The sequence below is a fragment of the Lepisosteus oculatus genome, chromosome 4 (assembly GCF_040954835.1).
Source record: "Lepisosteus oculatus isolate fLepOcu1 chromosome 4, fLepOcu1.hap2, whole genome shotgun sequence".
NCBI lineage: Eukaryota > Metazoa > Chordata > Actinopteri > Semionotiformes > Lepisosteidae > Lepisosteus > Lepisosteus oculatus.
This window is the reverse complement of record NC_090699.1, coordinates 2310625-2336733: the sequence shown is the minus strand read 5'-3', so window position 1 is coordinate 2336733 and position 26109 is coordinate 2310625. Positions and strand designations below refer to the sequence as shown.

General features: G+C 51.8%; 1 protein-coding gene across 2 annotated transcripts; it reads right to left on the bottom strand.

The window, feature by feature from the left end:
- Positions 1-1620: 1620 nt before the first annotated feature.
- LOC138238264 (ceramide synthase-like) lies at positions 1621-24726 on the bottom strand. 2 transcript variants are annotated; one of them, XM_069188387.1, is made up of 7 exons: positions 24197-24726; positions 20810-22078; positions 19774-19857; positions 17908-18124; positions 13423-13518; positions 7026-7363; positions 1621-5208 (listed from the first exon to the last, which is right to left on the bottom strand). In XM_069188387.1, the coding sequence occupies exons 2-7, from the start codon at positions 20932-20934 to the stop codon at positions 5127-5129; spliced, it is 942 nt and encodes a 313-aa protein (XP_069044488.1). In that variant the 5' UTR covers positions 20935-22078; positions 24197-24726; the 3' UTR covers positions 1621-5126. The 2 variants fall into 2 exon arrangements, with proteins under 2 accessions (XP_069044488.1, XP_069044489.1); XM_069188388.1 differs by lacking the exon at positions 1621-5208 and having other exon boundaries at positions 5251-7363; positions 24197-24722.
- Between the last annotated feature and the right edge of the window lie 1383 nt (positions 24727-26109).

The window sequence follows — 26109 nt, the reverse complement described above, 5'->3', positions numbered from 1 at the left end:
TCTGGTCAGTCGTCAGTGTGTCAGACTGTCTCCTGTGTCAGTCAGTGTGTCAGACTGTCTCTCTGGTCAGTCGTCAGTGTGTCAGACTGTCTCCTGTGTCAGTCAGTGTGTCAGACTGTCTCACTGGTCAGTCGTCAGTGTGTCAGACTGTCTCTCTGGTCAGTCGTCAGTGTGTCAGACTGTCTCCTGTGTCAGTCAGTGTCTCAGACTGTCTACCGTGTCAGTCAGTGTGTCAGACTGTCTCCTGTGTCAGTCAGTGTCTCAGACTTTCTCCTGTGTCAGTCAGTGTGTCAGACTGTCTCCTGTGTCAGTCAGTGTGTCTCTCTGGTCAGTCGTCAGTGTGTCAGACTGTCTCCTGTGTCAGTCGTCAGTGTGTCAGACTGTCTCCTGTGTCAGTCAGTGTGTCAGACTGTCTCTCTGGTCAGTCGTCAGTGTGTCAGACTGTCTCTCTGGTCAGTCGTCAGTGTGTCAGACTGTCTCTCTGGTCAGTCGTCAGTGTGTCAGACTGTCTCCTGTGTCAGTCGTCAGTGTGTCAGACTGTCTCCTGTGTCAGTCAGTGTGTCAGACTGTCTCTCTGGTCAGTCGTCAGTGTGTCAGACTGTCTCTCTGGTCAGTCGTCAGTGTGTCAGACTGTCTCCTGTGTCAGTCAGTGTGTCTCTCTGGTCAGTCGTCAGTGTGTCAGACTGTCTCTCTGGTCAGTCGTCAGTGTGTCAGACTGTCTCCTGTGTCAGTCGTCAGTGTGTCAGACTGTCTCCTGTGTCAGTCAGTGTGTCTCTCTGGTCAGTCGTCAGTGTGTCAGACTGTCTCTCTGGTCAGTCGTCAGTGTGTCAGACTGTCTCCTGTGTCAGTCGTCAGTGTGTCAGACTGTCTCCTGTGTCAGTCAGTGTGTCAGACTGTCTCTCTGGTCAGTCGTCAGTGTGTCAGACTGTCTCTCTGGTCAGTCGTCAGTGTGTCAGACTGTCTCCTGTGTCAGTCAGTGTGTCAGACTGTCTCTCTGGTCAGTCGTCAGTGTGTCAGACTGTCTCCTGTGTCAGTCGTCAGTGTGTCAGACTGTCTCCTGTGTCAGTCAGTGTGTCAGACTGTCTCTCTGGTCAGTCGTCAGTGTGTCAGACTGTCTCTCTGGTCAGTCGTCAGTGTGTCAGACTGTCTCCTGTGTCAGTCAGTGTGTCAGACTGTCTCTCTGGTCAGTCGTCAGTGTGTCAGACTGTCTCCCTGGTCAGTCGTCAGTGTGTCAGACTGTCTCCTGTGTCAGTCAGTGTGTCAGACTGTCTCTCTGGTCAGTCGTCAGTGTGTCAGACTGTCTCCCTGGTCAGTCGTCAGTGTGTCAGACTGTCTCACTGGTCAGTCGTCAGTGTGTCAGACTGTCTCACTGGTCAGTCGTCAGAGTGTCAGACTGTCTCTCTGGTCAGTCGTCAGTGTGTCAGACTGTCTCCTGTGTCAGTCAGTGTGTCAGACTGTCTCCTGTGTCAGTCAGTGTGTCAGACTGTCTCTCTGGTCAGTCGTCAGTGTGTCAGACTGTCTCTCTGGTCAGTCGTCAGTGTGTCAGACTGTCTCCCTGGTCAGTCGTCAGTCCAGAACAGGTCTCCTTCACCCCCAGACAGGACTCTCAGACAGCAGACAGACATTCTGTTCAGAGTATATTGTTGCAAATTGTTATTACATTAACAATACAGCTTTAATATCGCAGAAAACAGCAAGCAGGAGCAGATATAGAAATATATATACTGTACATGTACAGGGAACTTAAATAAATAATTAAAGAGACAAATAAATAGGTAAATAAATACTGAGATATACAGTACATTGTTTTAATACTCTTCCTAAACTCGGGCTCACACCGCATGTAAGTGGTTTACTAAACAGGTAAATAATTTCTATTTAGTTCTTGGGTTTCTTCAATGACATGGGTCTGTCAGTCAGTGTGTCTGTATTGACTCCTCTCTCTATCTCTCAGTGCAGTGTTAATGTACTGGAGTGTCCAGTCAGTGTGTCTGTATTAACCCCTCTCTCTCTCTCAGTGCAGTGTTAATGTACTGGAGTGTCCAGTCAGTGTGTGTGTATTAACCCCTCTCTCTCTCTCAGTGCAGTGTTCATGTACTGGAGTGTCCAGTCAGTGTGTCTGTATGAACCCCCCTCTCTCAGTGCAGTGTTCATGTACTGGAGTGTCCAGTCAGTGTGTCTGTATTAACCCCTCTCTCTCAGTGCAGTGTTAATGTACTGGAGTGTCCAGTCAGTGTGTCTGTATGAACCCCTCTCTCTCAGTGCAGTGTTAATGTACTGGAGTGTCCAGTCAGTGTGTCTGTATTAACCCCTCTCTCTCTCAGTGCAGTGTTAATGTACTGGAGTGTCCAGTCAGTGTGTGTGTATTAACCCCTCTCTCTCTCAGTGCAGTGTTAATGTACTGGAGTGTCCAGTCAGTGTGTCTGTATGAACCCCTCTCTCTCAGTGCAGTGTTAATGTACTGGAGTGTCCAGTCAGTGTGTCTGTATTAACCACTCTCTCTCTCAGTGCAGTGTTAATGTACTGGAGTGTCCAGTCAGTGTGTGTGTATTAACCCCTCTCTCTCTCAGTGCAGTGTTAATGTACTGGAGTGTCCAGTCAGTGTGTCTGTATTAACCCCTCTCTCTCTCAGTGCAGTGTTAATGTACTGGAGTGTCCAGTCAGCGTGTCTGTATGAACCCCTCTCTCTCTCAGTGCAGTGTTAATGTACTGGAGTGTCCAGTCAGTGTGTGTGTATTAACCCCTCTCTCTCTCAGTGCAGTGTTACTGTACTGGAGTGTCCAGTCAGTGTGTCTGTATTAACCCCTCTCTCTCTCAGTGCAGTGTTAATGTACTGGAGTGTCCAGTCAGTGTGTGTGTATTAACCCCTCTCTCTCTCAGTGCAGTGTTAATGTACTGGAGTGTCCAGTCAGTGTGTCTGTATGAACCCCTCTCTCTCTCAGTGCAGTGTTAATGTACTGGAGTGTCCAGTCAGTGTGTGTGTGTATTAACCCCTCTCTCTCAGTGCAGTGTTAATGTACTGGAGTGTCCAGTCAGTGTGTGTGTATGAACCCCTCTCTCTCTCTCAGTGCAGTGTTAATGTACTGGAGTGTCCAGTCAGTGTGTGTGTATGAACCCCTCTCTCTCTCAGTGCAGTGTTAATGTACTGGAGTGTCCAGTCAGTGTGTCTATATTAACCCCTCTCTCTCTCAGTGCAGTGTTAATGTACTGGAGTGTCCAGTCAGTGTGTGTGTGTATTAACCCCTCTCTCTCAGTGCAGTGTTAATGTACTGGAGTGTCCAGTCAGTGTGTGTGTGTATTAACCCCTCTCTCTCAGTGCATGCTGAGGGGTGTGTCATCAATAAATCAGTGAGAGCCCCAGTCAGTCTGGCCCCAGCACCTATTACAAGACATTAATTTGACAGATTTTTTTTACAGATCTTGCCCTGCCCTGCCCCCCCCTGGGGAAATGGAATGGTCCGTTTGCCTTCATCGCCCATGAAGAGCCTGCGCTGGGCTGCACCACCTTGTGGTGAGAAGGGGGGGTTCGTGCCAGTGGTCCAGGTGTGAGGGGTCAGGTCACCTGACAGCAGTGGTGACCCCGACTGTGTATCCATAACCCCACAACAGATCCGTAAACATACAGAGGTATAGTACAGGAAGAAGAGTCAATCTATCAGACAAATTCAAGTGGCTCCAAGTTCAGCAGTCAGGACAAGATGGCAGGCCAGGGCTGTCCAGTCCTGCTCCTGGAGGGGTCAGTGTGTCTGCAGCAGGGCTGTCCAGTCCTGCTCCTGGAGGGGTCAGTGTGTCTCAGTCCAGTCCTGGTCCTGGAGGGGTCAGTGGGTCTCAGTCCAGTCCTGCTCCTGGAGGGGTCAGTGTGTCTCAGTCCAGTCCTGCTCCTGGAGGGGTCAGTGTGTCTGCAGCAGGGCTGTCCAGTCCTGTCCTGGAGGGGTCAGTGTGTCTCAGTCCAGTCCTGCTCCTGGAGGGGTCAGTGGGTCTCAGTCCAGTCCTGGTCCTGGAGGGGTCAGTGTGTCTGTGTCCAGTCCTGTCCTGGAGGGGTCAGTGTGTCTGTGTCCAGTCCTGTCCTGGAGGGGTCAGTGTGTGTCTGTGTCCAGTCATGTCCTGGAGGGGTCAGTGTGTCTGCAGCAGGGCTGTCCAGTCCTGTCCTGGAGGGGTCAGTGTGTCTCAGTCCAGTCCTGGTCCTGGAGGGGTCAGTGTGTCTCAGTCCAGTCCTGCTCCTGGAGGGGTCAGTGTGTCTCAGTCCAGTCCTGGTCCTGGAGGGGTCAGTGTGTCTGTGTCCAGTCCTGTCCTGGAGGGGTCAGTGTGTCTGTGTCCACTCCTGGTCCGAGCCCAGGCCCCTCAAAGACCAGACACTGTCCAGTTCCTCTGGAAGGGAGTCTTCCTTGTCGTCATCCTGAGCATCCGGAGAGTCCGGTGTCACTCCCCTGCAGTGGTCAGTGGTCAGTGGTCAAGCTCGTCCAGCGCAGTGGAGAACTGGACTCTGGCGCTGGTCAGTGCTCAGTGGTCAGTGGTCAAGCTCGGCCAGCACAGAGAAGAACTGGACTCTGGGGAGTCCGGGGTCACTCCCCTGCAGTGGTCAGTGGTCAGTGGTCAAGCTTGTCCAGCGCAGTGGAGAACTGGACTCTGGCGCTGGTCAGTGGTCAATGGTCAAGCTCGGCCAGCACAGAGGAGAACTGGATTCTGGGAGAGTCTGTGGTCACTCCCCTGCAGAGGTCAGTGGTCAAGCTCTGGAATCCAACTCCGGGAGAGTCCAAGGAAAAGGAGCAGGAAGGACAGAAGGCTGCAGCCGATCCGAGCGGAGACACAGGAGACACAGGAGTCCGGCACCGGTCCAGGGAACTTCTCCCATCAACTCCCACTGAGTCACTCCTCCGACCTGATCCCTCATCATCTCTCTCACTGTGTCTCCCGTCCTGCGGAGGGTGTTTACTACTGAGGGAGTCACTGTGATCTCCTCTCTCACTGTGTCTCCCGTCCTGCAGAGGGTGTTTATTACTGAGGCAGTCTGTGATCTCTCTCACTGTGTCTCCTGTTCTGCGGAGTGTGTTTATTACTGAGGGAGTCTGTGATTTCCTCTCTCACTGTGTCTCCTGTCCTGTTGTGTGTGTTTATTACTGAGGGAGTCACTGTGATCTCCTCTCTCTCACTGTGTCTCCTGTCCTGCTGTGTGTGTTTATTACTGAGGGACTGTCTGTGTCTCCAGTCCTGTTATGAGAAACAGGAGACAATAAGCAGAATAGACCAAAGTAGTTCACCTTTTCTTCCATAATAAAAACTCCTTAATAAAAACTACCTCATAAAATCTCCTGTCAGAAAATGCACTAACTAGAAAGAATAACAGTTAAAACAAAAATGCTGTTCCAATTGTTCAGAAATCTAGAGCTAACCTGTCCAGACGAACCCATATACACAGGAAATTCCTATTTTATACATACGTAGTGTTTCAAAACTAATACAATCATATCTCATATCCTCTCTCTCTCTCTCTCTCAGTGCAGTGTTAATGTACTGGAGTGTCCAGTCAGTGTGTCTGTATTAACCCCTCTCTCTCTCAGTGCAGTGTTAATGTACTGGACTGTCCAGTCAGTGTGTGTGTATTAACCCCTCTCTCTCTCTCAGTGCAGTGTTAATGTACTGGAGAGTCCAGTCAATGTGTCTGTATGAACCCCTCTCTCTCTCAGTGCAGTGTTAATGTACTGGAGTCTCCAGTCAGTGTGTCTGTATTAACCCCTCTCTCAGTGCAGTGTTAATGTACTGGAGTGTCCAGTCAGTGTGTCTGTATTAACCCCTCTCTCCCTCAGTGTCCAGTCGGTGTGTGTATTAACCCCTCTCTCCCTCAGTGTCCAGTCAGTATGTGTGTATTAACCCCTCTCTCCCTCAGTGTCCAGTCAGTGTGTGTGTATTAACCCCTCTCTCCCTCAATGTCCAGTCAGTGTGTGTGTATTAACCCCTCTCTCTCTCAGTGTCCAGTCGGTGTGTGTATTAACCCCTCTCTCCCTCAATGTCCAGTCGGTGTGTGTGTATTAACTTCTCTCTCTCTCAGTGTCCAGTCGGTGTGTGTGTATGAACCCCTCTCTCCCCCAGTGTCCAGTCGGTGTGTGTATTAACCCCTTTCTCTCTCAGTGTCCAGTCGGTGTGTGTATTAACCCGTCTCTCCCTCAGTGTCCAGTCGGTGTGTGTATTAACCCCTCTCTCCCTCAGTGTCCAGTCGGTGTGTGTATTAACCCCTCTCTCCCTCAGTGTTCAGTCAGTGTGTGTGTATTAACCCCTCTCTCCCCCAGTGTCCAGTCAGTGTGTGTGTATTAACCCCTCTCTCTCTCAGTGCAGTGTTAATGTACTGGAGTGTCCAGTCAGTGTGTCTGTATGAACCCCTCTCTCTCTCAGTGCAGTGTTAATGTACTGGAGTGTCCAGTCAGTGTGTCTGTATTAACCCCTCTCTCTCTCTCAGTGCAGTGTTCATGTACTGGAGTGTCCAGTCAGTGTGTGTGTATTAACCCCTCTCTCTCTCAGTGCAGTGTTAATGTACTGGAGTGTCCAGTAGGTGTGTGTGTATTAACCCCTCTCTCTGTCTCAGTGCAGTGTTAATGTACTGGAGTGTCCAGTCAGTGTGTGTGTATTAACCCCTCTCTCTCTCTCAGTGCAGTGTTAATGTACTGGAGTGTCCAGTCAGTGTGTCTGTATTAACCCCTCTCTCTCTCAGTGCAGTGTTAATGTACTGGAGTGTCCAGTCAGTGTGTGTGTATTAACCCCTCTCTCTCTCTCAGTGCAGTGTTCATGTACTGGAGTGTCCAGTCAGTGTGTGTGTATTAACCCCTCTCTCTCTCAGTGCAGTGTTAATGTACTGGAGTGTCCAGTCAGTGTGTCTGTATTAACCCCTCTCTCTCTCTCAGTGCAGTGTTAATGTACTGGAGTGTCCAGTCAGTGTGTGTATTAACCCCTCTCTCCCCCAGTGTCCAGTCGGTGTGTGTATTAACCCCTCTCTCTCTCAGTGGGTGGTGTCCTCTCTGTCCAGCGCGCTGTACCCGTTGGCGTTGCTGTGCTCACAGTCCTTCCCCCAGCCGGGCGAGGAGGAGGAGGGCGGGGCCGGGCCGGGCGGGGGCCCCCCGCGGGGCCGCGAGCGGAAGAGCCGCAGCGCCCCCCGGCAGATGAGCGTGAACCAGTACACCTGTGGGGCCATGAGCAGCGCGGCGCCCAGGTTGCAGTACCAGGGCAGCGAGGCGGGCACCAGGTGCACCGGCAGGCCCGCGTGGCGCCCGTAGGCCCAGTACAGGTAGGGGAAGAGCAGGATCCGGCACAGGAAGAAGGTGACCAGCATCAGGGCGCCGTTCACCTTGTGCAGCAGGGTGTGCTGCTGCTTATACTGCAGAGAGACAGAGAGAGAGACAGGTCAGGACATCAACACTGCACTGAGAGAGAGAGGGGTTCATACACACACACTGACTGGACACTCCAGTACATTAACACTGCACTGAGAGAGAGAGAGGGGTTCATACACACACACTGACTGGACACTCCAGGACATTAACACTGCACTGAGAGAGAGAGAGGGGTTAATACAGACACACTGACTGGACACTCCAGTACATTAACACTGCACTGAGAGAGAGAGGGGTTAATACACACACACTGACTGGACACTCCAGTACATTAACACTGCACTGAGAGAGAGAGGGGTTCATACAGACACACTGACTGGACACTCCAGTACATTAACACTGCACTGAGAGAGAGAGAGGGGTTAATACAGACACACTGACTGGACACTCCAGTACATTAACACTGCACTGAGAGAGAGAGGGGTTAATACACACACACTGACTGGACACTCCAGTACATGAACACTGCACTGAGAGAGAGAGGGGTTAATACACACACACTGACTGGACACTCCAGTACATTAACACTGCACTGAGAGAGAGAGGGGTTAATACACACACACTGACTGGACACTCCAGTACATTAACACTGCACTGAGAGAGAGAGGGGTTAATACAGACACACTGACTGGACACTCCAGTACATTAACACTGCACTGAGAGAGAGAGGGGGGTTCATACAGACACACTGACTGGACACTCCAGTACATGAACACTGCACTGAGAGAGAGAGGGGTTAATACAGACACACTGACTGGACACTCCAGTACATTAACACTGCACTGAGAGAGAGAGAGGGGTTAATACAGACACACTGACTGGACACTCCAGTACATTAACACTGCACTGAGAGAGAGAGGGGTTAATACACACACACTGACTGGACACTCCAGTACATGAACACTGCACTGAGAGAGAGAGGGGTTAATACACACACACTGACTGGACACTCCAGTACATTAACACTGCACTGAGAGAGAGAGGGGTTAATACACACACACTGACTGGACACTCCAGTACATTAACACTGCACTGAGAGAGAGAGGGGTTAATACAGACACACTGACTGGACACTCCAGTACATTAACACTGCACTGAGAGAGAGAGGGGGGTTCATACAGACACACTGACTGGACACTCCAGTACATGAACACTGCACTGAGAGAGAGAGGGGTTAATACAGACACACTGACTGGACACTCCAGTACATTAACACTGCACTGAGAGAGAGAGGGGGGTTAATACAGACACACTGACTTGACACTCCAGTACATTAACACTTCACTGAGAGAGAGAGGGGTTAATACAGATACACTGACTGGACACTCCAGTACATCAACACTGCACTGAGAGAGAGAGGGGTTAATACAGACACACTGACTGGACACTTCAGTACATGAACACTGCACTGAGAGAGAGAGGGGTTCATACAGACACACTGACTGGACACTCCAGTACATTAACACTGCACTGAGAGAGAGAGGGGTTAATACAGATACACTGACTGGACACTCCAGTACATGAACACTGCACTGAGAGAGAGAGGGGTTCATACAGACACACTGACTGACACTCCAGTACATCAACACTGCACTGAGAGAGAGAGGGGTTCATACAGACACACTGACTGACACTCCAGTACATGAACACTGCACTGAGAGAGAGAGGGGTTCATACAGACACACTGACTGACACTCCAGTACATCAACACTGCACTGAGAGAGAGAGGGGTTCATACAGACACACTGACTGGACACTCCAGTACATTAACACTGCACTGAGAGAGAGGGGTTAATACACACACACACTGACTGGACACTCCAGTACATTAACACTGCACTGAGAGAGAGAGGGGTTAATACACACACACTGACTGGACACTCCAGTACATTAACACTGCACTGAGAGAGAGGGGGGTTCATACACACACACTGACTGGACACTCCAGTACATTAACACTGCACTGAGAGAGAGGGGTTAATACACACACACTGACTGGACACTCCAGTACATGAACACTGCACTGAGAGAGAGAGGGGTTAATACACACACACTGACTGGACACTCCAGTACATTAACACTGCACTGAGAGAGAGAGGGGGGTTCATACAGACACACTGACTGGACACTCCAGTACATGAACACTGCACTGAGAGAGAGAGGGGTTAATACAGACACACTGACTGGACACTCCAGTACATTAACACTGCACTGAGAGAGAGAGGGGGGTTAATACAGACACACTGACTTGACACTCCAGTACATTAACACTTCACTGAGAGAGAGAGGGGTTAATACAGATACACTGACTGGACACTCCAGTACATCAACACTGCACTGAGAGAGAGAGGGGTTAATACAGACACACTGACTGGACACTTCAGTACATTAACACTGCACTGAGAGAGAGAGGGGTTCATACAGACACACTGACTGGACACTCCAGTACATTAACACTGCACTGAGAGAGAGAGGGGTTCATACAGACACACTGACTGACACTCCAGTACATCAACACTGCACTGAGAGAGAGGGGTTCATACACACACACTGACTGGGGTTCATACAGACACACTGACTGGACACTCCAGTACATTAACACTGCACTGAGAGAGAGAGGGGTTCATACAGACACTGCACTGAGAGAGAGGGGTTCATACACACACACTGACTGGGGTTCATACAGACACACTGACTGGACACTCCAGTACATTAACACTGCACTGAGAGAGAGAGGGGTTCATACAGACACACTGACTGGACACTCCAGTACATCAACACTGCACTGAGAGAGAGAGGGGTTCATACAGACACACTGACTGGACACTCCAGTACATTAACACTGCACTGAGAGAGAGAGGGGTTCATACAGACACACTGACTGACACTCCAGTACATGAACACTGCACTGAGAGAGAGAGGGGTTCATACAGACACACTGACTGGACACTCCAGTACATCAACACTGCACTGAGAGAGAGAGGGGTTCATACAGACACACTGACTGGACACTCCAGTACATTAACACTGCACTGAGAGAGAGAGGGGTTCATACAGACACACTGACTGACACTCCAGTACATGAACACTGCACTGAGAGAGAGAGGGGTTCATACAGACACACTGACTGACACTCCAGTACATCAACACTGCACTGAGAGAGAGAGGGGTTCATACAGACACACTGACTGGACACTCCAGTACATTAACACTGCACTGAGAGAGAGGGGTTAATACACACACACACTGACTGGACACTCCAGTACATTAACACTGCACTGAGAGAGAGAGGGGTTAATACACACACACTGACTGGACACTCCAGTACATTAACACTGCACTGAGAGAGAGGGGGGTTCATACACACACACTGACTGGACACTCCAGTACATTAACACTGCACTGAGAGAGAGGGGTTAATACACACACACTGACTGGACACTCCAGTACATTAACACTGCACTGAGAGAGAGAGGGGTTAATACACACACACTGACTGGACACTCCAGTACATTAACACTGCACTGAGAGAGAGAGGGGGGTTCATACAGACACACTGACTGGACACTCCAGTACATGAACACTGCACTGAGAGAGAGAGGGGTTAATACAGACACACTGACTGGACACTCCAGTACATTAACACTGCACTGAGAGAGAGAGGGGGGTTAATACAGACACACTGACTTGACACTCCAGTACATTAACACTTCACTGAGAGAGAGAGGGGTTAATACAGATACACTGACTGGACACTCCAGTACATCAACACTGCACTGAGAGAGAGAGGGGTTAATACAGACACACTGACTGGACACTTCAGTACATTAACACTGCACTGAGAGAGAGAGGGGTTCATACAGACACACTGACTGGACACTCCAGTACATTAACACTGCACTGAGAGAGAGAGGGGTTCATACAGACACACTGACTGACACTCCAGTACATCAACACTGCACTGAGAGAGAGGGGTTCATACACACACACTGACTGGACACTTCAGTACATTAACACTGCACTGAGAGAGAGAGGGGTTCATACAGACACACTGACTGGACACTCCAGTACATTAACACTGCACTGAGAGAGAGAGGGGTTCATACAGACACACTGACTGGACACTCCAGTACATCAACACTGCACTGAGAGAGAGAGGGGTTCATACAGACACACTGACTGGACACTCCAGTACATTAACACTGCACTGAGAGAGAGAGGGGTTCATACAGACACACTGACTGACACTCCAGTACATGAACACTGCACTGAGAGAGAGAGGGGTTCATACAGACACACTGACTGGACACTCCAGTACATCAACACTGCACTGAGAGAGAGAGGGGTTCATACAGACACACTGACTGGACACTCCAGTACATTAACACTGCACTGAGAGAGAGAGGGGTTCATACAGACACACTGACTGACACTCCAGTACATGAACACTGCACTGAGAGAGAGAGGGGTTCATACAGACACACTGACTGACACTCCAGTACATCAACACTGCACTGAGAGAGAGAGGGGTTCATACAGACACACTGACTGGACACTCCAGTACATTAACACTGCACTGAGAGAGAGGGGTTAATACACACACACACACTGACTGGACACTCCAGTACATTAACACTGCACTGAGAGAGAGAGGGGTTAATACACACACACTGACTGGACACTCCAGTACATTAACACTGCACTGAGAGAGAGGGGGGTTCATACACACACACTGACTGGACACTCCAGTACATTAACACTGCACTGAGAGAGAGGGGTTAATACACACACACTGACTGGACACTCCAGTACATTAACACTGCACTGAGAGAACACGAGCTCAATTAAACATAAATGGCTCATCTAATTAAAGAAAAGCCCCGAGAGATTTGAGCTCATAATCTTCTCCAGGTGAAAATTAAAAATAGAAGCACAGCAGGAAGTGAAACAGCCACATAAAGTAACAAACACATGTTTTTCAAGAGACAATCACCCCAGAGTCTCTTATAAAAGCAGGTGCAGGTGTGTACAGAGACAGGAGCCCCAGAGTCTCTTATAAAAGCCAGTGCAGGTGTGTACAGAGACAGGAGCCCCAGAGTCTCTTATAAAAGCAGGTGCAGGTGTGTACAGAGACAGGAGCCCCAGAGTCTCTTATAAAAGCAGGTGCAGGTGTGTACAGAGACAGGAGCCCCAGAGTCTCTTATAAAAGCCAGTGCAGGTGTGTACAGAGACAGGAGCCCCAGAGTCTCTTATAAAAGCCAGTGCAGGTGTGTACAGAGACAGGAGCCCCAGAGTCTCTTATAAAAGCAGGTGCAGGTGTGTACAGAGACAGGAGCCCCAGAGTCTCTTATAAAAGCCAGTGCAGGTGTGTACAGAGACAGGAGCCCCAGAGTCTCTTATAAAAGCCAGTGCAGGTGTGTACAGAGACAGGAGCCCCAGAGTCTCTTATAAAAGCCAGTGCAGGTGTGTACAGAGACAGGAGCCCCAGAGTCTCTTATAAAAGCCAGTGCAGGTGTGTACAGAGACAGGAGCCCCAGAGTCTCTTATAAAAGCCAGTGCAGGTGTGTACAGAGACAGGAGCCCCAGATTCCCCTGTATAAGCCGATTGTAAGGGTCAGGAGGAGGGAGAGCAGGACAGTGGGATCACTGTCACCCAGGTGCTCCTACATTTGGAACTGGAGCAGGTGTTTGGGTTGCAGTGACTGTGCAAACAAGTGCTCACTAATCCTGCCTCACACACACCCACAGATCTGCAGCCTCTCCACGGCGACAGGCCCTACACCTCCGAGAGCAGAGTTTAACCCACTGTGCCCAGAGATCCCACAGGAGAGACCCACTCCAGCCCCCTGAAACACAGCAGTCCCACTACACACAGGTCAGGGACAGAGAGAAAGAAACCTGGATGAGACCCTCTGCTCAGGGCAGGAGGCTCTACTTTCTACTGTACACAGAGGGTGGTGGGGGTGTGAAACAAGCTTTTCCCTGAATCCAGACACAGGAGGGCAGGGTCTGGCCCAGTTCCCCGTTTGATCCGGACTCTCACCTGGATCAGGATCTTCCCCAGGCAGACAGAGGGCGTGCTGAGCTCCGCCAGGAACATGCAGCCCTGGAAGTAGTCTCCTCTTCCCTGACGCCAGAACTGAGAGACAGACAGAGAGAGAGAGAGAGGGGGGTTAAAGACTGACTGGACAATCGGCTAGGAAGACTAAAGGAGAACTGCCTTCCCTGTTTCTCAGTCCAGCTTGTAAAGCTCGTCAAAATTCTTGACGTTTTGGAAAAAACGGACCAATTTCGAATTCAGCAGAAAATTTGTGAACTTTGTGAAAGTGCTGTAAGTCACCATGTATTCACAAAATCACAGCCTTTCCTGCTCACTAGTCACTGTACTGACTGATGTACTGTGATGTGATGAGGCCCTTCCTGCTCACTAGTCCCTGTACACTTGATGTACGGTGACGTGATGAGGCCCTTCCTGCTCACTAGTCCCTGTACTGACTGGTGTACTGTGACATGAAGCAGCCCTTCCTGCACTGACTAGTGTACTGTGACGTGATGAGGCCCTTCCTGCTCACTAGTCCCTGTACTGACTAGTGTACTGTGACGTGATGAGGCCCTTCCTGATCACTAGTCACTGTACTGACTAGTGTACTGTGATGTGAAGAGGCCCTTCCTGCTTACTAGGCACTGTACATGTCTGATGGACTGTGATATGAATTTGCCGTTCCTGTTCACTGGTCCGTGTACTGTGACATGAAGCAGCCCTTTCTGCTCACTAGTCCCTGTACTGACTGGTGTACTGTGACATGAAGCAGCCCTTCCTGCTCACTAGTCCCTGTGCTGACTGATGTACTGTGATGTGAAGCGGCCCTTCCTGCTCACTAGTCCCTGTACTGACTGGTGTACTGTGATGTGAAGCGACACTTCCTGATCACTAGTCCCTGTACTGATTGGTGTACTGTAATGTGAAGCCTCCTTTCCTGTTCACTAGTCCCTGTACTGACTAGTGTACTCTGACGTGATGAGGCCCTTCCTGCTTACTAGTCCCTGTACTGACTGATGTACTGTGATGTGGCACTTCCTGCTCACTAGTCCCTGTGCTGACTGATGTACTGTGATGTGAAGCGGCCCTTCCTGCTCACTAGTCCCTGTACACTTGATGTACTGTGATGTGAAGCAACCCTTCCTGCTCACTAGTCCCTGTACACTTGATGTACTGAGATGTGAAGCGGCCCTTCCTGCTCACTAGTCCCTGTACACTTGATGTACTGTGATGTGAAGCGGCCCTTCCTGCTCACTAGTCCCTGTGCTGACTGGTGTACTGTGATGTGAAGAGGCCCTTCCTGCTCACTAGTCCCTGTGCTGACTGGTGTACTGTGATGTGAAGAGGCCCTTCCTGCTCACTAGTCCCTGTACTGACTGATGTACTGTGATGTGAAGCGGCCCTTCCTGCTCACTAGTCCCTGTACTGATTGGTGTACTGTGATGTGAAGCAGCCCTTCCTGCTCACTAGTCCCTGTACTGACTGATGTACTGTGATGTGATGAGGCCCTTCCTGCTCACTAGTCCCTGTGCTGACTGATGTACTGTGATGTGAAGAGGCCCTTCCTGCTCACTAGTCCCTGTACTGACTGATGTACTGTGATGTGAAGAGGCCCTTCCTGCTCACTAGTCCCTGTGCTGACTGATGTACTGTGATGTGAAGCGGCCCTTCCTGCTCACTAGTCCCTGTACACTTGATGTACTGTGATGTGAAGCAACCCTTCCTGCTCACTAGTCCCTGTACACTTGATGTACTGAGATGTGAAGCGGCCCTTCCTGCTCACTAGTCCCTGTACACTTGATGTACTGTGATGTGAAGCTGCCCTTCCTGCTCACTAGTCCCTGTACTGACTGGTGTACTGTGATGTGATGAGGCCCTTCCTGCTCACTAGTCCCTGTACTGACTGGTGTACTGTGATGTCAAGAGGCTCTTCCTGCTCACTAGTCCCTGTACTGACTGATGTACTGTGATGTGAAGAGGCCCTTCCTGCTCACTAGTCCCTGTACTGACTGGTGTACTGTGATGTCAAGAGGCTCTTCCTGCTCACTAGTCCCTGTACTGACTGATGTACTGTGATGTGAAGAGGCCCTTCCTGCTCACTAGTCCCTGTACTGACTGGTGTACTGTGATGCGAAGAGGCCCTTCCTGCTCACTAGTCCCTGTACTGACTGGTGTACTGTGATGTCAAGAGGCTCTTCCTGCTCACTAGTCCCTGTACTGACTGATGTACTGTGATGTGAAGAGGCCCTTCCTGCTCACTAGTCCCTGTACTGACTGGTGTACTGTGATGTAAAGAGGCCCTTCCTGCTCACTAGTCCCTGTACTGACTGATGTACTGTGATGTGAAGAGGCCCTTCCTGCTCACTAGTCCCTGTACTGACTGGTGTACTGTGATGTGAAGAGGTCCTTCCTGCTCACTAGTCCCTGTACTGACTGATGTACTGTGATGTGAAGAGGCCCTTCCTGCTCACTAGTCCCTGTACTGACTGATGTACTGTGATGTGAAGAGGCCCTTCCTGCTCACTAGTCCCTGTGCTGACTGATGTACTGTGATGTGAAGCGGCCCTTCCTGCTCACTAGTCCCTGTACACTTGATGTACTGTGATGTGAAGCAACCCTTCCTGCTCACTAGTCCCTGTACACTTGATGTACTGAGATGTGAAGCGGCCCTTCCTGCTCACTAGTCCCTGTACACTTGATGTACTGTGATGTGAAGCTGCCCTTCCTGCTCACTAGTCCCTGTACTGACTGGTGTACTGTGATGTGATGAGGCCCTTCCTGCTCACTAGTCCCTGTACTGACTGGTGTACTGTGATGTGATGAGGCCCTTCCTGCTCACTAGTCCCTGTACTGACTGGTGTACTGTGATGTGAAGAGGCCCTTCCTGCTCACTAGTCCCTGTACTGACTGGTGTACTGTGATGTGATGAGGCCCTTCCTGCTCACTAGTCCCTGTACTGACTGATGTACTGTGATGTGAAGAGGCCCTTCCTGCTCACTAGTCCCTGTGCTGACTGATGTACTGTGATGTGAAGCGGCCCTTCCTGCTCACTAGTCCCTGTACACTTGATGTACTGTGATGTGAAGCAACCCTTCCTGCTCACTAGTCCCTGTACACTTGATGTACTGAGATGTGAAGCGGCCCTTCCTGCTCACTAGTCCCTGTACACTTGATGTACTGTGATGTGAAGCTGCCCTTCCTGCTCACTAGTCCCTGTACTGACTGGTGTACTGTGATGTGATGAGGCCCTTCCTGCTCACTAGTCCCTGTACTGACTGGTGTACTGTGATGTGATGAGGCCCTTCCTGCTCACTAGTCCCTGTACTGACTGGTGTACTGTGATGTGAAGAGGCCCTTCCTGCTCACTAGTCCCTGTACTGACTGGTGTACTGTGATGTGAAGAGGCCCTTCCTGCTCACTAGTCCCTGTACTGACTGATGTACTGTGATGTGAAGAGGCCCTTCCTGCTCACTAGTCCCTGTACTGACTGGTGTACTGTGATGTGAAGAGGCCCTTCCTGCTCACTAGTCCCTGTACTGACTGGTGTACTGTGATGTGAAGAGGCTCTTCCTGCTCACTATTCCCTGTACTGACTGGTGTACTGTGATGTGAAGAGGCCCTTCCTGCTCACTAGTCCCTGTACTGATTGGTGTACTGTGATGTGAAGAGGCCCTTCCTGCTCACTAGTCCCTGTACTGACTGATGTACTGTGATGTGAAGAGGCCCTTCCTGCTCACTAGTCCCTGTACTGACTGATGAACTGTGATGTGATGAGGCCCTTCCTGCTCACTAGTCCCTGTACACTTGATGTACTGTGACATGATGAGGCCCTTCCTGCTCACTAGTCCCTGTACTGACTGATGAACTGCAATATATGAGCGAATACGTACAGTTTGTGCAGGAGATATTTCACCAACAAGGTAATAAGTAAACAGTATTTGTCGGTAAAAACGTGCTGAAATCGAAAGTAATGTGTCTGTTGGATTAAAAGAGGTGTCCTTACAATCCTGCTTGTTTACAGTGGAAAAGGGCCGCAGCACATCACCAGACATCTGCTGCGGGACTCTGAATCACAGAACATGGCCTTTAAATGTTGTCTAGTTTGTTGTGGAATTTTGAGGTTTTACAAGTTACTAATTCTTACTAACACCCCCAAAAAATGTTGCAGTTCCCCATTTACACTGCACTGAGAGAGAGGGGTTAATACAGTCACACTGGACACTCCAGTACATGAACACTGCACTGAGAGAGAAGGGTTAATACAGTCACACTGGACACTCCAGTACATTAACACTGCACTGAGAGAGAGGGGTTAATACACACACACTGACTGGACACTCCAGTACATTAACACTGCACTGAGAGAGGGGTTAATACAGTCACACTGGACACTCCAGTACATGAACACTGCACTGAGAGAGACAGATCTAGTCAGAGAGAGAGCCATGCAGATACTACAGTTAGTTGAAGGTGACAGAGCCCAGTTACCACAGAGACGGGGAAGCAGACGGTCACCATCACAACGTGATGCAGCACCATGAGAAACTCTCGGCGCAAGTAGCTCCGCAGAGCTGTCGTTAGCGTGCCTGGGCCAGAGCCATGACCTTTGACCTGCAGCTTGTGCCAGTAGCACATGAACATGGCATAGATATCATAGATGAAGTAAGGTACAGCGAAGAGGATGTAGGAGCTGGTCAGCCAGTGTCTACGAAACAGATAGAGAGAGAGGGGTTAATATAGACACAGTCATAGCCTGGACACTCCAGTACATTAACACTGCACTGAGAGAGAGAGGGGTTAATACACACACACTGACTGGACACTCCAGTACATTAACACTGCACTGAGAGAGAGGGGTTCATACAGACACACTGACTGGACACTCCAGTACATGAACACTGCACTGAGAGAGAGAGGGGTTAATACAGACACACTGACTGGACACTCCAGTACATTAACACTGCACTGAGAGAGAGAGGGGTTAATACAGACACACTGACTGGACACTCCAGTACATTAACACTGCACTGAGAGAGAAGGGTTAATACAGTCACACTGGACACTCCAGTACATGAACACTGCACTGAGAGAGAGAGGGGTTAATACACACACACTGACTGGACACTCCAGTACATTAACACTGCACTGAGAGAGGTTAATGGAGACACAAAGGATTACAATCCCTTAACACTGTGGATTTCATTCGCATAAGCTAATTAGGTTGGGATCTAATTAGATTAAGAAGGACGAAAGGTTGATGTTGAGGCAGAGGAAGAGAGAGCGACAGAGACTCAGACTGCAGTGAAGTCGAAGACACACGTGTCAGGCTGTGATGTCTGTGCAACTAGGAGGATTCATGACCAAACACCTCTTTACAGACAGTATTAATCCACAGACAGTAGGCTGAACATGAACAAACTGGTCAGGCCCTGACTCTCTCAGGCTCTGTGTTGTTCAGGGATGGGTGAGTTGATCCCAGACGTGCTCAGTGGGGTGTGTGTGTGTGTGTGTGTGACTGGTCAGGCCCTGACTCTCTCAGGCTCTGTGTTGTTCAGGGATGGGTGAGTTGATCCCAGACGTGCTCAGTGGGGTGTGTGTGTGTGTGTGACTGGTCAGGCCCTGACTCTCTCAGGCTCTGTGTTGTTCAGGGATGGGTGAGTTGATCCCAGACGTGCTCAGTGGGGTGTGTGTGTGTGTGTGACTGGTCAGGCCCTGACTCTCTCAGGCTCTGTGTTGTTCAGGGATGGGTGAGTTGATCCCAGACGTGCTCAGTGGGGTGTGTGTGTGTGTGTGTGACTGGTCAGGCCCTGACTCTCTCAGGCTCTGTGTTGTACAGGGATGGGTGAGTTGATCCCAGACCTGCTCAGTGGGGTTGGTGACAGACAGTCAGGAGTTAAAAAAGCTCAAGAAAGGTTACTGATCACAAGAGGCCAATGTGCCTGTTTAGCGTGGTAGTTAGTAGTTAATTTATCTGAGTGTCTCATCCAGCTGAGTCTTGAGAGAAGTCAGGGTATCAGCTTGTTCCACACCCCCACCCCTCTCTGTGTACAGTAGAGCCTCCTGTCCTGACTGGAGTGTCTCATCCAGCTGTGTCCTGAGAGAAGTCAGGGTATCAGCTTGTTCCACACTCCTACCCCTCTCTGTGTACAGTAGAGTCTCCTGTCCTGTCTGGAGAGTCTCATCCAGCTGTGTCCTGAGAGAAGTCAGGGTCTCAGCTTGTTCCACACTCCCACCCCTCTCTGTGTACAGTAGTGTGTCCTATCCAGGATAACCAGGACCCCCCCAGCAGCGTGTCTTTACCAGGACAATTAAAACTCGAGGGCGAGAGGAGAGTGATGTCATCGGGGTACTCACTGGTCCTCGATGATGTCATCGCAGGAAGTGGCAATGATGTAACCAGCTGTCGACGCCATGATGGCTTGGATGGACGAAACCAGCCTGGACACAGACAGAGAGAGCAGATCTTAATTGCACTGGAGTGTCCAGTCAGTGTGTGTATTAACCCCTCTCTCTCTCAGTGCAGTGTTCATGTACTGGAGTGTCCAGTCAGTGTGTGTATTAACCCCTCTCTCTCTCAGTGCAGTGTTAATGTACAGGAGTGTCCAGTCAGTGTGTGTGTATTAACCCCTCTCTCTCTCTCAGTGCAGTGTTAATGTACTGGAGTGTCCAGTCAGTGTGTGTGTATTAACCCCTCTCTCTCTCAGTGCAGTGTTAATGTACTGGAGTGTCCAGTCAGTGTGTGTGTATTAACCCCTCTCTCTCTCAGTGCAGTGTTAATGTACAGGAGTGTCCAGTCAGTGTGTGTGTATTAACCCCTCTCTCTCAGTGCAGTGTTAATGTACTGGAGTGTCCAGTCAGTGTGTGTGTATTAACCCCTCTCTCTCTCTCAGTGCAGTGTTAATGTACTGGAGTGTCCAGTCAGTGTGTGTGTATTAACCCCTCTCCCTCTCTCAGTGCAGTGTTAATGTACTGGAGTGTCCAGTCAGTGTGTGTGTATTAACCCCTCTCTCTCTCTCAGTGCAGTGTTAATGTACTGGAGTGTCCAGTCAGTGTGTCTGTATTAACCCCCCTCTCTCTCAGTGCAGTGTTAATGTACTGGAGTGTCCAGTCAGTGTGTCTGTATGAACCCCTCTCTCTCTCAGTGCAGTGTTAATGTACTGGAGTGTCCAGTCAGTGTGTGTGTATTAACCCCTCTCTCTCTCTCAGTGAGTCCAGTCAGTGTGTGTGTACTAACCCCTCTCTCTCTCAGTGAGTCCAGTCAGTGTGTGTGTATTAACCCGTCTCTCTCTCTCAGTGAGTCCAGTCAGTCAGTGTGTCTGTACTAACCCCCCTCTCTCTCTCAGTGAGTCCAGTCAGTCAGTGTGTGTGTATTAACCCGTCTCTCGCTCACCTCGCAGACACTATCACGGCGTCCGCTTCGCCCCAGCGCAGGGCGGGCAGGCGCCGGAGACAGCGCTTGCTCAGCACGAACAGGCCGGGGAAGAAGAGGGAGCCGGCGGCCAGGGTGGCCAGCATGGTGCCGGGGCGGGGAGGGGGGCTCGGTCCGGCTCTGTGCCTCACACGGGCGGACACGGACACGCACGACGAGCGGCCCCGTGTCGGGTGTCGTGATTTTCTCTCGCCTTCCCGCCTGTTTGTTTTCCTGCCGTTTCGGCCGTTAACGGCCGCGCTCGCGAGCCCCGGCTGCGTCTCTAAGTTGTTTGTTTGTTTGGTTGGTTGGTTGTTTACTCGTTTGTTTATTTCAAATTGTTTGATCAATAAAATCCCAGTTCTCTGAGACACGGCAAGCGTGCGGCACTGCTTTGTTTTTGTGTTTCAAACACAGTCTTCCCCGCCCCCCGCCGGCTAGTGTGAAAAAAACCCCATTATTACTACTAGTATTATTACGGTAGTAGTAATATTCCTATTATTAGTAGTATTGCCCCGGCAGTACTCGTTAAAGTTCACCAATCGAAACGGCAGCGACGAAGACGAACAATAATTTTAAAAAAAATGTCTCGTTTTGTTTCCACTAGCAAATCTCGCCGTTGCCCTCAGTCCCTCCTCCCCGCCCCCTGTCCTGCCCCCCGCTCCTGCCCCCTGTTCCTGCCCCCCGCTCCTGCCCCCGGCCCCCTGTCCTGCCCCGGCCCGCCCGGCTCTCTCCGTCTCTCGCTGCGGGCCTCCGCCGCCGAGCCCGGACCCGCTCCTGTCGGATATCTCCGTCCTCTTCCCGGCGGCGGGCGAAGGAGCCGGGGAGAGAGGAGGAGGAGGAGGAGCAGGAGGAGGAGGAGGGGTGGGCTTGTGCTGAAGCAGACCGAGTCACAGTAATACAACGGGAGCCGCTCTCCGGCTGCAGAAATCCGCCTCCGTCTGGATCGCAGCCCCGGGCGGGTCGGGATCGTGGTATTTTACTGGGATGCTGTTCGGATCCCGCGATGATCTGAATTAGCCGAGAGGGAATATGGCCGGAGGAGCTCTCTCTCTCTCTGTCTCTCTCTCTCCCTCTCTCCTTCTCTTCTGTACTGCCGATCTCGTCTCTCTCTCCCGTCAGTCAGTCTCCCTCCTGCTCCTGATGTCTCTGGGTCAGCTGAAGGCTCGGCCTGGCTCGGGCCCGGATGATGTCCCGGGAGGGGGAGTGGGATTAGGGGGAGGTGCCGGATCTCCCAGCTGCTCCGGGGCGCTGGAGAGAGAGAGAGAGAGAGAGAGAGAGAGAGAGAGAGAGAGAGAGAGAGAGAGAGATCCCCCTGAGCCAGCTGGTCCTGAGGCTCACCGACCTGAGCCACACCAACACTAACCAGCCTCAGGACAGCACTGCTAGAGCACCACAACCCAGACTCAACCACATCACAGCACAGATCAAACAGCAATATCTCACACACTGGGACACACACACACAAACACAACATAAACTGGAATGCTACAGAACCTTAAACAGACAATACACACTAGCCGAATATCTGACCAAGATAAGAAACAACAAACAGAAACAGACCCTGACGAAGTACAGGCTCAGTGACCACAGCCTGGACACACACACTGGACACAGGCAGACCTGGCTGCCCAGAGAGGACAGGCTCAGTGACCACAGCCTGGACACACACACTGGACACAGGCAGACCTGGCTGTCCAGAGAGGACAGGCTCAGTGACCACAGCCTGGACACACACACTGGACACAGGCAGACCTGGCTGTCCAGAGAGGACAGGCTCAGTGACCACAGCCTGGACACACACACTGGACACAGGCAGACCTGGCTGTCCAGAGAGGACAGGCTCAGTGACCACAGCCTGGACACACACACTGGACACAGGCAGACCTGGCTGTCCAGAGAGGACAGATGAGAGAAACATTATTCCTCAAATTAACATAGCTAATCCCAGAATTCCCCCACCTGCAAGAATCACAATGGGTCCCAATCCTACTGGGAGAGGGAGGAGGGAACTCAGTTGAACTGGCAGCCCAGTATGTGATCTCCTGTCCCAGCCTGAGGAACAGACAGTGAGCCCATCTCTCAATAATAATAATACAGTGTGTGATGTCCTGTCCCAGCCTGAGGAACAGTGAGCCTATCTCTCAATAATAATAATACAGTGTGTGATCTCCTGTCCCAGCCTGAGGAACAGACAGTGAGCCTGTCTCTCAATAATAATAATAATACAGTGTGTGATCTCCTGTCCCAGCCTGAGGAACAGACAGTGAGCCCGTCTCTCAATAATAATAATACAGTGTGTGATCTCCTGTCCCAGCCTGAGGAACAGACAGTGAGCCTGTCTCTCAATAATAATAATACAGTGTGTGATCTCCTGTCCCAGCCTGAGGAACAGACAGTGAGCCCGTCTCTCAATAATAATAATACAGTGTGTGATCTCCTGTCCCAGCCTGAGGAACAGTGAGCCCGTCTCTCAATAATAATAATACAGTGTGTGATCTCCTGTCCCAGCCTGAGGAACAGTGAGCCCGTCTCTCAATAATAATAATACAGTGTGTGATCTCCTGTCCCAGCCTGAGGAACAGTGAGCCCGTCTCTCAATAATAATAATACAGTGTGTGATCTCCTGTCCCAGCCTGAGGAACAGACAGTGAGCCTGTCTCTCAATAATAATAATACAGTGTGTGATCTCCTGTCCCAGCCTGAGGAACAGACAGTGAGCCTGTCTCTCAATAATAATAATACAGTGTGTGATCTCCTGTCCCAGCCTGAGGAACAGACAGTGAGCCCGTCTCTCAATAATAATAATACAGTGTGTGATCTCCTGTCCCAGCCTGAGGAACAGACAGTGAGCCTGTCTCTCAATAATAATAATACAGTGTGTGATCTCCTGTCCCAGCCTGAGGAACAGACAGTGAGCCTGTCTCTCAATAATAATAATACAGTGTGTGATCTCCTGTCCCAGCCTGAGGAACAGTGATAATGACACAGTGTGGGACAGGAGACAGGGCTTGGGACAGGAAGCTGGGATTTCTTCATCAGGAAATAAACAGGACAGGAAACCTCGGTGAAGCAGCCGGGCTCGTGCTCGCGATTCGCTCAATCTCAGCTGGTGAACCTCGGTGAAGCAGTTCTCCGACCCCCGCCTCTGCCCCGCGCCCGCTGTCGCCGACAGGGACCCGTGATCGCGACAGGCGGCACGGGCCGGCCCGCCACAGACACACACACCCCCCCCGCCCCCCCAGCGAGCGAGGGAAAAAGGCGCATTGCGCCGCGCGCGCAGGAGACCCCAGAGGCGCGCGACACGAGGCGGGAGTGTCCTGAGCATCACGAGCGCTCGGGCTCCAGGAACCGCGCACAGGCACTGACCTGCTCCGGCGATCCGCGACACGGGCGGCGTGGGACAGCTCCGCGCGGGCAGGGCGGCTCTCGCGGCTGCTGCGTGTGCGCGCGCGTGCGGCGGGGGTGTGTGGAGGAGGATGGTCCTGATGCTGCTGGTGATGGAGAAGATGGCGGCGCGTCTCCCTCTGTCTGACTGTCCTTCGCCTCAGCTCGGGCAGCGGCGCCGGCGGCTCGTCCTCAGCAGCGGCGGTCCGGCCGGCGGTTCGGCTCGCTGTGGGGGAGCGCTCGTACACTGACGCGCAGGCGCGGCGTGACTGCGTGTCCTCTGTGCGCGTGTGTGTGCGTGTGTGTGTGTGTGAGAGAGAGAGAGAGAGAGAGTCGTGTCTGCCGCCGGTCCGAGCGAGGGCGGTCCGGGTGTGGACCCGTGGCGCCCTGGGCGGCCGGACAGGCGCAGATGGGCGGGGGTGCGGGCTCGCGGTGTTACTATTACCCTCCCTCTCTTGTTCCCAGTCTCCCCTCCCCCTCCTCCTCCTCCTCCCCCTCATCCACACCACCCCACCTCCCGTGGAAGAGCGCGCGGAGAGTGAAATTTGTTTTGCAAACACACGCAAAACCAAACCACCGCTGTACACCAGTGTGTGACATTGTGTGTCCTTGTGTCAGACAGAGAGTGTAAACCTGGAGTCTGACAGCACTGTCACACCTGGAGCGGATCAGACTGCTGCGCACTGGGAGTCTGACAGCACTGTCACACCTGGAGCGGATCAGACTGCTGCGCACTGGGAGTCTGACAGCACTGTCACACCTGGAGCGGATCAGACTGCTGCACACTGGGAGTCTGACTGACAGCACTGTCACACCTGGAGCGGATCAGACTGCTGCGCACTGGGAGTCTGACTGACAGCACTGTCACACCTGGAGCGGATCAGACTGCTGCGCACTGGGGGTCTGACAGCACTGTCACACCTGGAGCGGATCAGACTGCTGCGCACTGGGAGTCTGACTGCACTGTCACACCTGGAGCGGATCAGACTGCTGCACACTGGGAGTCTGACTGACAGCACTGTCACACCTGGAGCGGATCAGACTGCTGCGCACTGGGAGTCTGACAGCACTGTCACACCTGGAGCGGATCAGACTGCTGCGCACTGGGAGTCTGACTGACAGCACTGTCACACCTGGAGCGGATCAGACTGCTGCGCACTGGGAGTCTGACAGCACTGTCACACCTGGAGCGGATCAGACTGCTGCGCACTGGGAGTCTGACAGCACTGTCACACCTGGAGCGGATCAGACTGCTGCGCACTGGGAGTCTGACTGACAGCACTGTCACACCTGGAGCGGATCAGACTGCTGCGCACTGGGAGTCTGACTGACAGCACTCACACCTGGAGCGGATCAGACTGCTGCGCACTGGGAGTCTGACTGACAGCACTGTCACACCTGGAGCGGATCAGACTGCTGCGCACTGGTAGTCTGACTGACAGCACTGTCACACCTGGAGCGGATCAGACTGCTGCGCACTGGGAGTCTGACTGACAGCACTGTCACACCTGGAGCGGATCAGACTGCTGCGCACTGGGGGTCTGACAGCACTGTCACACCTGGAGCGGATCAGACTGCTGCGCACTGGGAGTCTGACTGACAGCACTGTCACACCTGGAGCGGATCAGACTGCTGCACACTGGGAGTCTGACTGACAGCACTGTCACACCTGGAGCGGATCAGACTGCTGCGCACTGGGAGTCTGACAGCACAGTCACACCTGGAGCGGATCAGACTGCTGCGCACTGGGAGTCTGACAGCACTGTCACACCTGGAGCGGATCAGACTGCTGCGCACTGGGAGTCTGACTGCACTGTCACACCTGGAGCGGATCAGACTGCTGCACACTGGGAGTCTGACTGACACCACTGTCACACCTGGAGCGGATCAGACTG

Bases quoted from the DNA above. Each gene is read 5' to 3' on its own strand.
- LOC138238264 (XM_069188387.1), bottom strand. From the start codon at position 20,934: ATGCTGGCCACCCTGGCCGCCGGCTCCCTCTTCTTCCCCGGCCTGTTC. The intron at 19,858-20,809 runs GTGAGCGAGAGA...GTCTGTGTCCAG, and splicing joins GCCGTGATAGTGTCTGCGAG to GCTGGTTTCGTCCATCCAAG. The intron at 7,364-13,422 runs GTGAGAGTCCGG...GTCTCTCTGCAG, and splicing joins TGGGGAAGATCCTGATCCAG to TATAAGCAGCAGCACACCCT.